Source organism: Camelus dromedarius, chromosome 5 (assembly GCF_036321535.1).
Source record: "Camelus dromedarius isolate mCamDro1 chromosome 5, mCamDro1.pat, whole genome shotgun sequence".
NCBI lineage: Eukaryota > Metazoa > Chordata > Mammalia > Artiodactyla > Camelidae > Camelus > Camelus dromedarius.
In genome coordinates, this window is record NC_087440.1 from 67,039,872 (window position 1) to 67,052,823 (window position 12,952).

The 12,952-nt window shown below is 37.6% G+C and overlaps 1 protein-coding gene across 6 annotated transcripts in view; it reads left to right on the plus strand.

Annotated features, from left to right (window-relative positions):
* PCNX1 (pecanex 1) overlaps positions 1-12,952 on the plus strand; it is a 183,506-nt gene that overhangs the window by 123,871 nt on the left and 46,683 nt on the right. For all 6 annotated transcript variants that reach the window (XM_064486077.1, XM_064486078.1, XM_031453981.2 and 3 more), the window contains 3 exons: positions 1,576-1,791; positions 7,132-7,385; positions 9,176-9,406. In XM_064486077.1, coding sequence (XP_064342147.1) covers positions 1,576-1,791; positions 7,132-7,385; positions 9,176-9,406 — 701 coding nt within the window. The remainder of the gene's footprint in view (positions 1-1,575; positions 1,792-7,131; positions 7,386-9,175; positions 9,407-12,952) is intronic.

A 12,952-nucleotide genomic window follows, 5' to 3' on the forward strand; every position in this document is an offset into this window, starting at 1 on the left:
AAATATTCTTTGCTTTGCTTTATTTTGTTTTACTTTAGCAAAGTATATGTGAATTAGATCTAGAATTTATATACCCATCTTTTATAAAACGCATTTTAAGAATGCCGATAGTAATTAAAAAATGCCATTCGAAGATTGTTCTTACATAGGTTAAAAACGAACACAGTTAAACTGGTGAGGTGTAATTTAAAGAGTATGCAATCTGACCTATACTTATTTTATGAAAAATGTGCTTCCTCCCTCCCTACATGTTTAGGTAAATATGTAATTTCATTTAGTTCATGGTGTCAGAGATGTCATCTGGAGGAGCCACACAGCCACTTAAGATAGGGCTTCAGTGGGTGACATTTTGGTGGTGTTACCATTATCTGAAGTTTGGTTCTTTTTGGGAAATAACTTCTTGTTAGCCCACCTGTTAGTAATCTGGCACGGAGAGGGTGAATCTCACCATAAAAGATTAATGTATCAGCCAGACTGTCAGTGTATTATTTTACTAAGAGAAATATGACTCCCAATAGACTGGAATATTTGTATTCATTTTACTTGCAGATTGCTTCAAATGCTCTACCTGAGAAACTAAACTATAATAATCATGTTGATTCATGATTATAAAGTTGGATTAAGGAGCACTGGTTATTTGATGTTAATGACTGTGTCATGTTCTGGTAGATAAAACAACCATCTCAGCTCCAGTATGTCCTTGTAAGGGACATGGAATTACGAAGCTGAAGACGCCATCCTGCATATCAGAAAGATCATGTCCTGAATTAATATGCGCACTTTTGTAATGGGCAGACAGAGCATTAAATACAACTTTTATTGAAGCTAGAGCCTAGGGTTTCCCTTTTATTTTATTGCTTAGTTAGGCTGAATTTAAAATAATTATTAAGTTTAGTGTATTTTGCCATTCTTCATTTTATACTTTGGGCACCCATTTATAGATCATTGCTTTGGATGGGTTACTTTTAAAGATGGTCATTTCATTTATTCGGTGATGTTTTATCCCAACTTTTTTTCTTAAAGGGTGATTAATAAATTTTGTAGGTTCTTTGCCATTTCTATATATACAGTTTACTTCTTTTAAGCTAGTATTAGGCATCTCATTATACAGCTTTTTTGACTGATGAGCGTCTCTTTGTTTAGGACTATCCAGTTTGTTCAGATCTTGTATTGCTTTACCCACTTCCTTTACCAGTATGCTTTTTTGTTCTAGTTCTGAATTTCTTTCATCATTTTCATTTCTCTTGCATGGTTTTAATATAAGCCATGGTTAATTAAAAAGTAATAGAAAAGATCATGAACTATTAAAGAGATTTCATCTAATCCAATTCTCACATTTTATGGGTGGGAATCACAGATCAGAGAGGTTATATGACTCCTAACTCTAAATTTGAAACTTCTCCCATTAATCCTGTATTTCATTTTTATATAGAAATTGTAAGGGTATCTAAATATTACCTTCCTTGCCAAAGAAATAGAGATATAACCCTAAGTGGAAATTAGTTTTTTGATACTTTTAACAACCTTAAGGGGACTTAAGATAAAATTTAACATTTTTTTAATCCTTTCTTGTAGGATCAGATGACAACAATCTGAATTCCATCTTTTATGAACATTTAACCAGATCCCTGCAACACAGTCTCTGTGGTGACTTGCTCCTAGGACGGTGGGGAAACCACAGTACGGGGGACTGTTTCATTCTTGCCTCTGACTACCTCAATGCGTTAGTGCACCTTATAGAGATAGGCAACGGTCTGGTGACTTTCCAGCTGCGGGGGCTCGAGTTCAGGGGTAAGATATCCCACCTTTTATTTTTATAATGTACTCCTGTGACATCTAAGTTTTATGTGTTTACATCTAAAAACAAAATTTATAAACTTAGATCCTTAATCTTTGAGATTGGAATGAGAAAAGTTGTTAAAGAGTAATTTTTGGTTTTTTTCCAAATCTCACTTTCAGAGAAGAACCATTTTTGTGGTGTGCTCTGTATGCTCTTCATGTGAAAGGAGTACCACTGGTGTATAACAGACTTGTTTTCCTGCTGATAGTGAATTTCTGTTGTTCTGTGCTGGCCCTCTTGCTAGTCTGTCTTTGTGACCAGGTGCATATGTTTGTCAGGTGGCTCATAGCATAGAATGTGGCAGAAATTAGCTAATAGAGTTACTTGCCAAGCCTTTGTAACTCAACAATTTTTTTGTTGTTGAGGTGAAATTCACATAGCATCAGATAAACAATTTTAAAGTGAACAAATCAGTGGCATTTAGTACACTTACAGTGTTGTACAACCACCAGCTCTGTCTTGTTCCAAGGCATTTTCATCACGCTAAAATAAGACCTCACACCCATAAAGCAGTTACTCCTTATTCGCCACCAAGCCCAGCCATCAACAGTTTTGTCTAATGACAAATGAAGCTATTTCTACATGGAAAATCATGCATTCAGAAACATCTCAACTTGATGTTATCAGCTGCTATAAGTTAAATATCTTGGAAGCATAAACAGAAACTTACAGGAATTGAAAGTCCTGTTAATGCATATCTTTCCAATCTAGGGAACATTTGGACTTGAGAGTTTTTAGAGAAAGCATTCAAGCTGTGTTTGATCTATTCTAGGAAGTGCCTTGGGTGTCTTTAATCTGAAATAGGAAATAAGAAAGCATTTGACTAGATAAGAGGATCAAATCAGACCTGTACCCCATAGCTTTATCTTTACCCTGGTGTAGAATCAGATGACTTGCCCCTTTGTTACACAATATCTTTGTTAATGGCGCAAGTGCTTCTCTAAAGTTACTCCATTCACTGGAAATAGGATTTTATTTGTGCAATACTCAAGGTAGTAAATGTTCATGTTTAATACTCTTCTGTTACTGTTTTCCAATCCATTCTTTCTTTTTCAGAGTGTCCTGTTCTTGTTTGTTTCTGTCTCCATCAGAAACCCAGAACCTTAATTCCACCTCTTCTAGAGTCTTACTCAGTGCAGTTCAAATCTAATCCAACTAGACTCACCCAAAAGTCAGCACCACTCACCACTACACCTACCACTGCTGTGACTTCACCTTCTTTTTAAATTGTTGGCACCTGAAGAGTTCACCTGTGCTTTTTAATTTTAATTTAACTTTTTTTTTTTTCACAAATACGTGTGGGGAGGCTATTTTATCTATCATTTCTATGTGTGTGAATCATAAAGGCAGGGAGGGGGTTCTTCTTATCAGCTACTCATTCCACCATATTGATAAGAAATTCTCCAAATCAAAAAGTGATCCAAATTCTCACTCTCAGCTTACTCTCTGGTACCAGGTAGATTCAAATAAAGTTTTGGATACATCCTTTGCCATTCACATTCTCACAATTTTCCAAACAAAACTCAAGTCAGTTTAGGAACACAGTACCGCTTATTTTCTGGACACATGCTGAATTTAAATAGAAGTACTTGTAAATCTTCACTCAGCTGTAGTGACTTTTTAAAGTCAGTCGTGCCCCTTCCATGCTTCAAATATTCAGTGGCTTTCCATTGCTTTTAAAATAGGGTTCAAACTCCTTAACATTTCCTACGGCACTCTGTGATCTGGACTCCGCCAGCTTCTCCAGCTGTGCTTTATACCACCCTCCTCACCCTGGCCCCTCTGGGCTTCCTCCAGTGTCTTAGCTGTGCTAAATTCTTTTTTTTTTTTTTTTTTTGGTGGGGATGGGTGGTAGTTAGGTTGGTTGGTTTGTTTATTTTAATTCAGGTACTGGGGATTGAACCCAGGACTTTGTGCATGTTAAGCATGTGCTTATCTCTGAGCTCTACCTTCCCCCTAAATTCTTTACTAAGGCCTCCTTACTGCCCTTCACTTTGCCCAGAAAGTGCCAGCCATCTCCCCTCCTCCCACCAGTCTTCCACCTCTATTTATAAGTATTAGTCTAAATATCACTTTCTCAGAGCAGCTTTCTCTGACCACCTGCCCCATGTGGTTAGCTCTCATACACTACCCTGTCGTTACCTCCTGAGCATCTAGCATAGTTATAATTTTATATTTATTTGTTTAAAGTTTATTTCTTCTCTAGCCCAGGGGTTGGCAGATTTTTTCTATAAAGAGCCTGGACAGTAAAATAGTTGAGGCTTTTGGAGCCATGCACATGCTCCTTAGCATAGTCTTCTTTGATTTTTCTTTTAAACAACCCTTTAGAAACATAAAAACTCTTCTTAGCTTGGATTTGGCCCAGGCCTGTATTTTGTAAACCTCTGCTGTAGATGATAAGCTGTCAAGGGCAGGAATCACATGTGCTTTGTATATCATTGTGTATCCAGCACCTATCCAGCAGTTAGCATAGAATACAGAATTACTTTTGTAGAATGATTCAATAATCTAAGTATATACAGCTTTTTCTCTTTTCTCTTCATTCTGGAACTTTCATGAGGGATGATTTTCTTCTTGCTCCAGTGCTGTTGTGATCTTTGGTTATTTTCTTTCCTTCACAGTGTTAGCCCCTGTCCCATCCGGCTCCTGCCCCTCAAAATGTTAATTAAGAGTATCAATATTTTGCCAGGCAGATATTGGGATCCTCTGAGCGTTTTGATGAGAGCCAATTTAATTCCTTTGATGTTATTGTCTCTCATAGTGGATGCTAAATTTTAAATGATACTTAACTAAAATAATTTCTTGGTCAGTTTCTTATAGGTCTTGGTTAAACCCCTTCATATTTATTTCATTTTCATTTTACTGATATTCTCAAGATTCTTTTCCATGTAAATTTTCTGTCAAAGATTTGAGTTTATTAATCGTGTTTTTTGTATATCAGAATTTCCTAGTTACAGCTTCTACCAAGTTTGCAAATGTGACTCCTATGTGTAAATGGTACTTCTGCCAAGTACAGTTTTCCAGGTCAAACTTAATAGGTCAGAATTTTTTATGCTGATTGGATTCCTTCCAGTTTTCACTCAAGTTAATTTTAACATGTCTAGTTTTCATAATTATTAGTTTTGTTTATTTTCACTAGTTATATTCACTGTGACGGAAAGACCTAGCTAATCCAGGAAACAGTAACAGTTCCTCACAGATATTATGTTCTAGAATACCTTTCCACGACTCAGAATTCTGTTTTCAGTTATTAATGTTCCTGTGCTCATTGTTGACTTTATTTTCTAAGCAAAATATGTTACTGGGGCATGTTGGGGTAGAAAATATTCTTGGAGTTTGTATGTTAGAGTAAAAACAGTTAATCAGTTACTCTATGTATTCTGCTGCTCTGAACACAGACTCATTCTGTCTCTCCTGAGAAAATGTCAAAACCTCCAAATTCCCTCCTGCCACATCTCTCTATGTGGACTGCTAACAAAGTCCTCTGCACAAAACATCACTTTCATTATATTATTTTCTTTACTTAAAAACCTTTGACTGACTTCACAGAAGGATGACCAAATGAATAAAATGAATATACAAATGAACATATAAAACCAAGGAACAGACCCAACTTCATGCCACAGTTTAAAAACCCAGGCTCAGGAAGTTTCTTCTGGGAATTGAATAATTCTCCTGCCCTCTCTGATCTATTCTAACATACGGATAAGGAAGGAAAATTTCTCAAAGATTATTTTTAAATCACTGTAATACTGATGGCAGTATATGACTGAACTGGCTAAAAAACTAACTGTAGTTTAATTCAGTTATGCCCACAGATGCAAAAATCCTCAAAGCCCAGGATAAGGAGAAACCAGCAGTACTTTTTTAAAGTATCTCACACCAGTTCATCCATTTTTCATTTTTGAACTTAAGTATTAAAAAGCAAATTGATTAAATTTCATTTCCATTATTGGTTTAAAAAACTACTTTATAAAATTATGTGCATCCTTTGTTTTTAATACAGCAATACTCAGTATCACGTGTAATGTTCAGCCACAGCAGGAGTTCCTGTTAGTGCCAGGTTCTGACAAAGGTTTTCTTGTCACCACAGTGTAACGTAATTTTGGAAGTGTTCGCCAACATAACTAAACAAGAAAATGAAATAATAGCGTTGTTTAAGGTTCTGGAGTACTAAACAGGTCAGCTCATCAGCCTGGCCAGGCTTGCCTCTTCGGCCTTATCTTTCATCATACCACCGCCACCAACTGCTGGGGTTAAATTTCACGGTGTCTTTTTCTCTCAAAGCAGTGTTTACAACATGGAGGGTATATATCTTCTCTGTAAAGGAAAAAGAATTATTGTGCATTTCCACATAAGTTATTTTTATTATAATGTAACTATGGTATGTGCCTTTATAAAGTTAGATATAATCACTTTATAGTCCTTACATAATGTAAGGAATTTACAAATTAAATGGAAGCAAGAATGAAGTAAAAATTAACATTAATGTGATAGATGATATTTTGTTGGCATAAACTGCTGTGGGTCTAATTCTGTATTTAATCTGGTTTTGCATTTTAATTTCAATAACACTAATGCAGAGAATGCCTGTGTTGGATAAGTGTCTTGTAATAAAAGAATGTAACTTCAAAGAATCATTTGCTAGTGCAAAATAATCAGACCTCATACCTAATTGAAACTTTATCAGCAGGTAAGCCTCAAATGCCAATAATGTAATCTTATCCAAGTATTGTTGGAATTGGCAACAGAAAAAAATATATTTCTGCTTACAGCACGGACTTGGTACTGGTGAATAGAGCTCAGACTCTGAGTTCTGCGTGTGTGTCTGCATTGTGTGTTCTGGAATGACTCAGTTCTTGTTTCCCTTCTGTTTTCGAGTTAACTCAAATCTTCATAAGATGTACCTTTACTCATTTGGCCTTCATTTGATATGAATGCAATTGTATACCCAAATTTGAAAAGTTTGGGAATCGAATCAGAATTAAGGAGGTTACTTTATTGCACAAATTCTCAGAGCTCTGAATGTGCTAATGCGCATTGTGGTTCCGCAGAAGATGAGTATAGTCTGCCTGGGGTCTGGGAGCGGGCTGCGGTTTGCTAATGAACAGTCTGAGGCAAGTCAGCCACTTACTTTCAGTTGTTACAGAATCTGTCTTTTTTTCTGAATTTCTTATGTCTTTGAAGCATTTGTTTTTCTACTTCATGTTTTTTTTACCTTAATGGTCAGCGGTCTCTCTCTCTCTCTCTCTCTCTCTCTCTCTCTCTCTCTCTCTCTCTCTCTCTCTAAGGTACTTACTGTCAACAGCGGGAAGTGGAGGCCATTACGGAAGGTGTTGAGGAAGATGAAGGATTTTGCTGTTGTGAACCTGGCCATATTCCTCATGTGCTTTCATTTAATGCTGCATTTAGCCAGCGCTGGCTAGCTTGGGAAGTGATAGTCACCAAGTATATTCTGGAGGGTTATAGCATCACTGACAACAGTGCTGCTTCCATGCTTCAAGTCTTTGATCTTCGGAAAGTACTCACCACTTACTATGTCAAGGTAAGAGTATGTGCCTGTTTAGCTCTTCTGACAATCACAAGCTTTTCTTGGAAAAGACACGTGTGTGTGTGTGTGTGTGTGTGTGTGTGTGTGTGTGTGTGTGTGTGTGTGTTACTTGTGCTTTGCAAGTAGTGATTAAATTCTCTATTATCCAGTCAAGTCAGTAAAATATACCTGTGAAGTTCTTGCAGTTTCTTTCTTTAGTGGAACTTATTACATTTGTTCGTTAATACTAATAGCTACCATTTGGAGCTCATATGTTTTAGGCATCATGTTAAGGAATACCCTGCTGCACGTGTGCATGCATACACATATATGTATCTCACCTAATTCTCTAAAGGAATATTACATCCCTGTGTTACAGATAAACAAGTTAAGGATCAAAAGTTAAGTTAGCCAAAGTCCTCTAACTAGCACGTGGAGTTAGGGATTTAAAACCCAGGCTTGTGTGAGCCCTGGCTGTTAGCCACTGCTTTGCACTGCTTTCAATAAACTGAAAGTATTGAAAGATTCGGGAGGTTCCCCAAGACCCCACTGAGGTTCAGTAATTTGCTAGAGGGACTCACAGAACCCAGCAAAGTCCTTATACTCACGGTTAGATTTTATTACATTATACTCATGGTTAGATGGTAAGAAGCAGATTGAAACCTGCCAAGGGACGAGGTACATTGGGCAGGCCCAGAGACCCTGCGGCATGAGCTCCTAGTTGTCCTCTCCCAGTGCAGTTGTGCAGACAGGGTTTGTTTCTCCCAGTAACAGTGGCATGTGATAGTACCCATAGGGTGTTGCCAACTAGGGACCTGCCTCAATACGCAGTTTTTATTGATGCACAGTGACTTAGACTTGGTTGACCACCCACCTGGCCAGCCTTGGTCTCCAGCTCCTCTAGACCTCATGGTTCTAAGCCTCCAGGTAAATAAAGCCTCTCTTGGCGGGGAGGGTATACCTCAGTGGTAGAGTGCGTGAGGCCTCTATCTGCATGAGGTCCAATCCCCAGTACCTCCATTAAAATCTTTTTTGAACAAAAAAATAATAATAATAGAAAACAAAGCCTCTTATCAGGCAGGTCATCCCAAAGGACTAGAGATTACCTCCCAGAACCCAAGTGCGAAGGCCAAACCTCTCTTTGGGCAAGGTTAGTTCTTTACTGCACAGGTATTCTATTTTTGCTGAAGATTTTACAGAAATACAGCATGGCTATACAGGCGAAGCCAACATTTTCAAGAGGAAAATGTGTGCTAAATCTTAATGATTCGTTTGTGACTACCTCTGTGTACCACCTCATTTATGCTGATTGAACTGAACCCATGAGTCTTCTATTTAATGTTTGATTAAACCCAACCTCAGGGAGCTAGAGACTGACCTTACAACTTTATTATAGTTATATTTTTATAACTTAACACAGGAGCACAAAATGGTTTAATAGCTTTCTATGACAAATTTCTCTAAATGCACCACAATAAAGGTTTTTCACCTCTCTTAAAAGATCCTAAATTCAGTAGACTAGAATTGTTTTTAGAAGATCCTAAACTCAGTAGACTAGAGTTGTTTTGAAGTTGCCTTGCTGAATTGATGGTTGTGATTTTGAAAGTATTCATTTTTTTTCATCCAGGAAGTCCTGAGATATATTACTATAGCATTCTTAAAATAGGATACTTACAGTATTGAGCTGGAATGGTGTATTTTTGATTCATACTATCCGTATAAACAGTTGGAATTAATTCACCAAGAAACTGGAATTAATTCAAATTGTGATTTAGCCTGAATTTTTAAAATCTTTTTCTCATTAGGGTATCATTTATTATGTTACAACCTCTGCTAAACTAGAGGAGTGGCTCGCTAATGAGACAATGCAGGAAGGACTGCGTCTGTGTGCAGATCGAAATTATGTTGATGTGGACCCTACATTTAATCCAAACATTGATGAAGACTATGACCACCGACTAGCAGGCATATCCAGGGAGAGTTTCTGTGCGATTTACCTCAACTGGATAGAGTATTGCTCTTCCCGAAGAGCAAAGGTAGAGTGTGTTTATTTTGTTGATAACTCTTTGATTCTATTTTTCCAAAGAGATCAGTTTTTCTAGACTTTCCTCGTTCTGACTCTCTGGGTAAGAGAACTTGTCTGGTTCATTATGTTCATTATGTTTGGGCCAAACCAGCCAATTCTGCCAAAACAGGTTCGAGAAAGCAGTCTCCCTTGTCATTTCATCTGCAGTGTGGTCATCTCACTGTCCCAGCAGCACCCCCTCCACCCTGTGCATGCACATACATACACACAGATCTAGGTTACAGATCGCATGTAACACCTTCCTGAAGACTAATTTTTGGAACATCCCCACCCCTCAGACACACATACCACACTTAGGGATAATTTAACATCTTTGTCCCATATCCAAAGTCTAGACCAGTGCTAATAGAATTTTCTGCCATGTTGGAAACATTCTGTGCTGCTCTGTGTGGTAGTTGCTAATCCACCACATATGGTGAATAATGAGACACTTGAAATGTGGCCAATATGACTAAGGAAATGAATTTTAAATTTTACTTAATTTTAATTGATCTGAATTTAATAGCCCATGTAGGTTTGTGGCTACCATACTGGACAATGCTCATCGAGACTGTTGACTTTAAAATGTTAGCATGGCTAAAAATGACATAGGAATGTGTAAAAATGCAGATTCCTGAACCTCGTCTGAGCAGTTCTAATCCTGTAGTTCTAGGCTGGGAACCCAAAATCGGTATCACACAGGTGATTGTAATTCAGGGGTTTTCTAACCCACATTTCAGAACAACTTGTTTTATCCTAAAGGTAAGGTGAATTATAGACTTTACCAGTTTCCCTTCTAGGTCCCATGGCTCTCATGACAATGTTGCCCCCACTGGTTAGACCCCATGTAGCATAACCACAGTACCAAGGCCTAGGTTCCAAAATCTAGTTCTTCCACCACTACGCTTTTCAAGCACAAGTTTTGTGCAGTTTAACTACCGGCGTCCCTACGTACAGGATTGCTCCAGATCGTGGAGCCTCACAAGCCACTTTGACAACCAGTGCCTTCGTTGTGGCTTGGGATGTGCACACTGTCTGTCTTGAGATGTAGCACCTGGTTTAGTCCTTTACACCTACGTGGAGTAAGATTCCCCATTATATCAGCCTCCTTTCTCCTTACTTCCTCAGTAAGAAAGGGAGCATCCTTGTAATTCCTCACTGAACAGCTTTTATACTGGATGCACAATAGATACTGAGCAGAGTAGCATATTTCTAAAGAAGGAATAAAGAATAGAATAAAATAACCTAAGAAGAGGCTCAGAAAAAGGACCAGCAGTGTTTGGAAATGGAGGACCTTATAGCTAATCTCTTTTTTCAACACATAACAAGCAGTTTAATTTTTTCATAAATGAAATAGAATGCTTTGCATACTGTCCTCAAATCCTTGCATAGGACTGACTTTGGGGGCGGCGGGAGTGGGGGCGGGTAGTGGCCGTATTATTCTAATGGCCTTTCTCTGGCTTAGACGATATTGGGTTACTTTTGCTTGGTTTAACCATGGTCACCTGGGCTAGAAACTTATACTTGCTTAGAAACAGGCTCAATCCTTCCTAAATTTAAGGAATAAATAATCTCTTAGGGATTATTGCCAAAGTCATGGACATAGCTCAGAGAAGTTACCCTCTTAATGGCTGATAAATTATACATTCAAAAGGTTTACCTCCAAACTTGGGTATCCCCAGTCTTCAGATAGCTTAGTATCACTAGGTCAGTCTGGCTTATATTCTATTCTTGTACTCCCCTCTAGAAGAAAATTATCAGGAAAATTAATGTAATCCCTTCACATCCCAGTTTTCCTTTTACATTGTGCAAGATTAGCCCTACCTCCTAAAAACTGTGCTCTCTGTTTCCTGAATCACCATTCCCAGCGTAGCCTCCTCCTAGGGAATTAAACCAGAAGGATTTGCTGACTCCAAGTTCTGGTACCCTTACCAGAATGTTGAAAAAGTTGCCTCCAGACTGTTTTTCCACAGTTTCCTCCAAGATAGTTTTCTAATTTGCATATTGCACAGAAATAAAAAATTATTCTTTCCTCCTTTATTTTATGTATATTGTATGATCTTTCATATGATAGCTGTACCCGTCTTCTAAAGAGTTTGAAATGTTTTTGTAACTGTGGCCCTGGATTAACTGCATTAAAATTGCCTGGAATGCTAATTGGAAGGATTCTCAACTTGACTTTGCTCCCTGCTTCTTAAATGACAATACATTTCTTTCACCACTGTTGTTAGTATTAGCAAGAATTCTTTATGAGAATTTCTGATGTAGTTGAGGATGTAAGCCACATGCCTTCTCTAGCAGTAACAAAACAGAGCTACTAGGATTGAACCAATTACTTTTTCTTTCAGTACTTTAATGATGTGGCTACACACTGCCTTCTGGCTTGCATTGTTTTTGATGAGAAGTCTGTAGTCATATCTTTGTTCCTCTACACAAATAATAAAGGCACACTGCACACCTCAGAGATACTGCCGGTTCTGTTCCAGACCACCTCAATAAATTGAGTATCACAGTAAAGCAAATCCCATGAAGTTTTTGGTTTCCCAGTACATATAAAAGTTATGTTTATACCATGCTAAGTGTGCAATAGTATTATGTCTAAAAATGTATCAATGTACAGTACTTAATTTAGAAATACTTCATTGCTAAAAATGCTACCCTTCATCTCAGTCTTCAGCAAGTCATAATCGTTTTGCTGGTGGAGGGTTTGAAATATTTTGAGAATTACCAAAATATGACCCAGAGCCATAAAGTAAGCAAATGCTGTTGGGAAAAATGGTGCCAATAGACTTGCTCAATGCAGAGTTGCCACAAACTTTCAAGTTGTAAAAAAACAAACAACAAAACCCCAAAAAAAACCCAATATCTGCAAAGCACAATAAAGCAAAGTGCAATAAAGCAATATATGCCTGTGTGTACAATGTAATAGTGTGTCTTTTCTCACTGGCTTCCTTTTAAGAGTTTCTTCATTGGTAGTTTAAGCAGTTTAATTATGATGCAGTTTTCTTCAGGTTTCTTGTTCTTGGAGTTTGTTGAGCTTCTTGAATTCTTAGGTGTATATTGTTTTTATCAGATTTGGAAATATTTCAGTTATTTTTTCAAATGTTTTCTGTCTTTTCCTCTTTCCCTGTTTTGGAGGACTCTAGTTACATTTATATAAGGCTGCCTGAAGTTGTCCTACAGTTCACTGATGCTCTGTATTTTTTTTGCAGTCTTTTTTGTGTCTCTATGTTTAATTTTTCATAGTTTCTGTACGTGTGTGTGTGTGTGTGTGTATTTAATGGCGGTACTGAGGATTGAACCCAGAACCTTGTGCCTGCTAAGCATGTGCTTTACCATTGAGCTATACCCAACCTTGCACTGTTGCTGTATTTTTTAGATTATTTATTTTTTCTTCTGCATTGTATAATATGCCATTAATCTCATCCAGTGTATCTTTTATTCTCAGACATTGCATTTTGTATCTCTTGAGGTTTGATTATGTCTTCATTTGTTTAAATCTTTCATGTCTCTACTT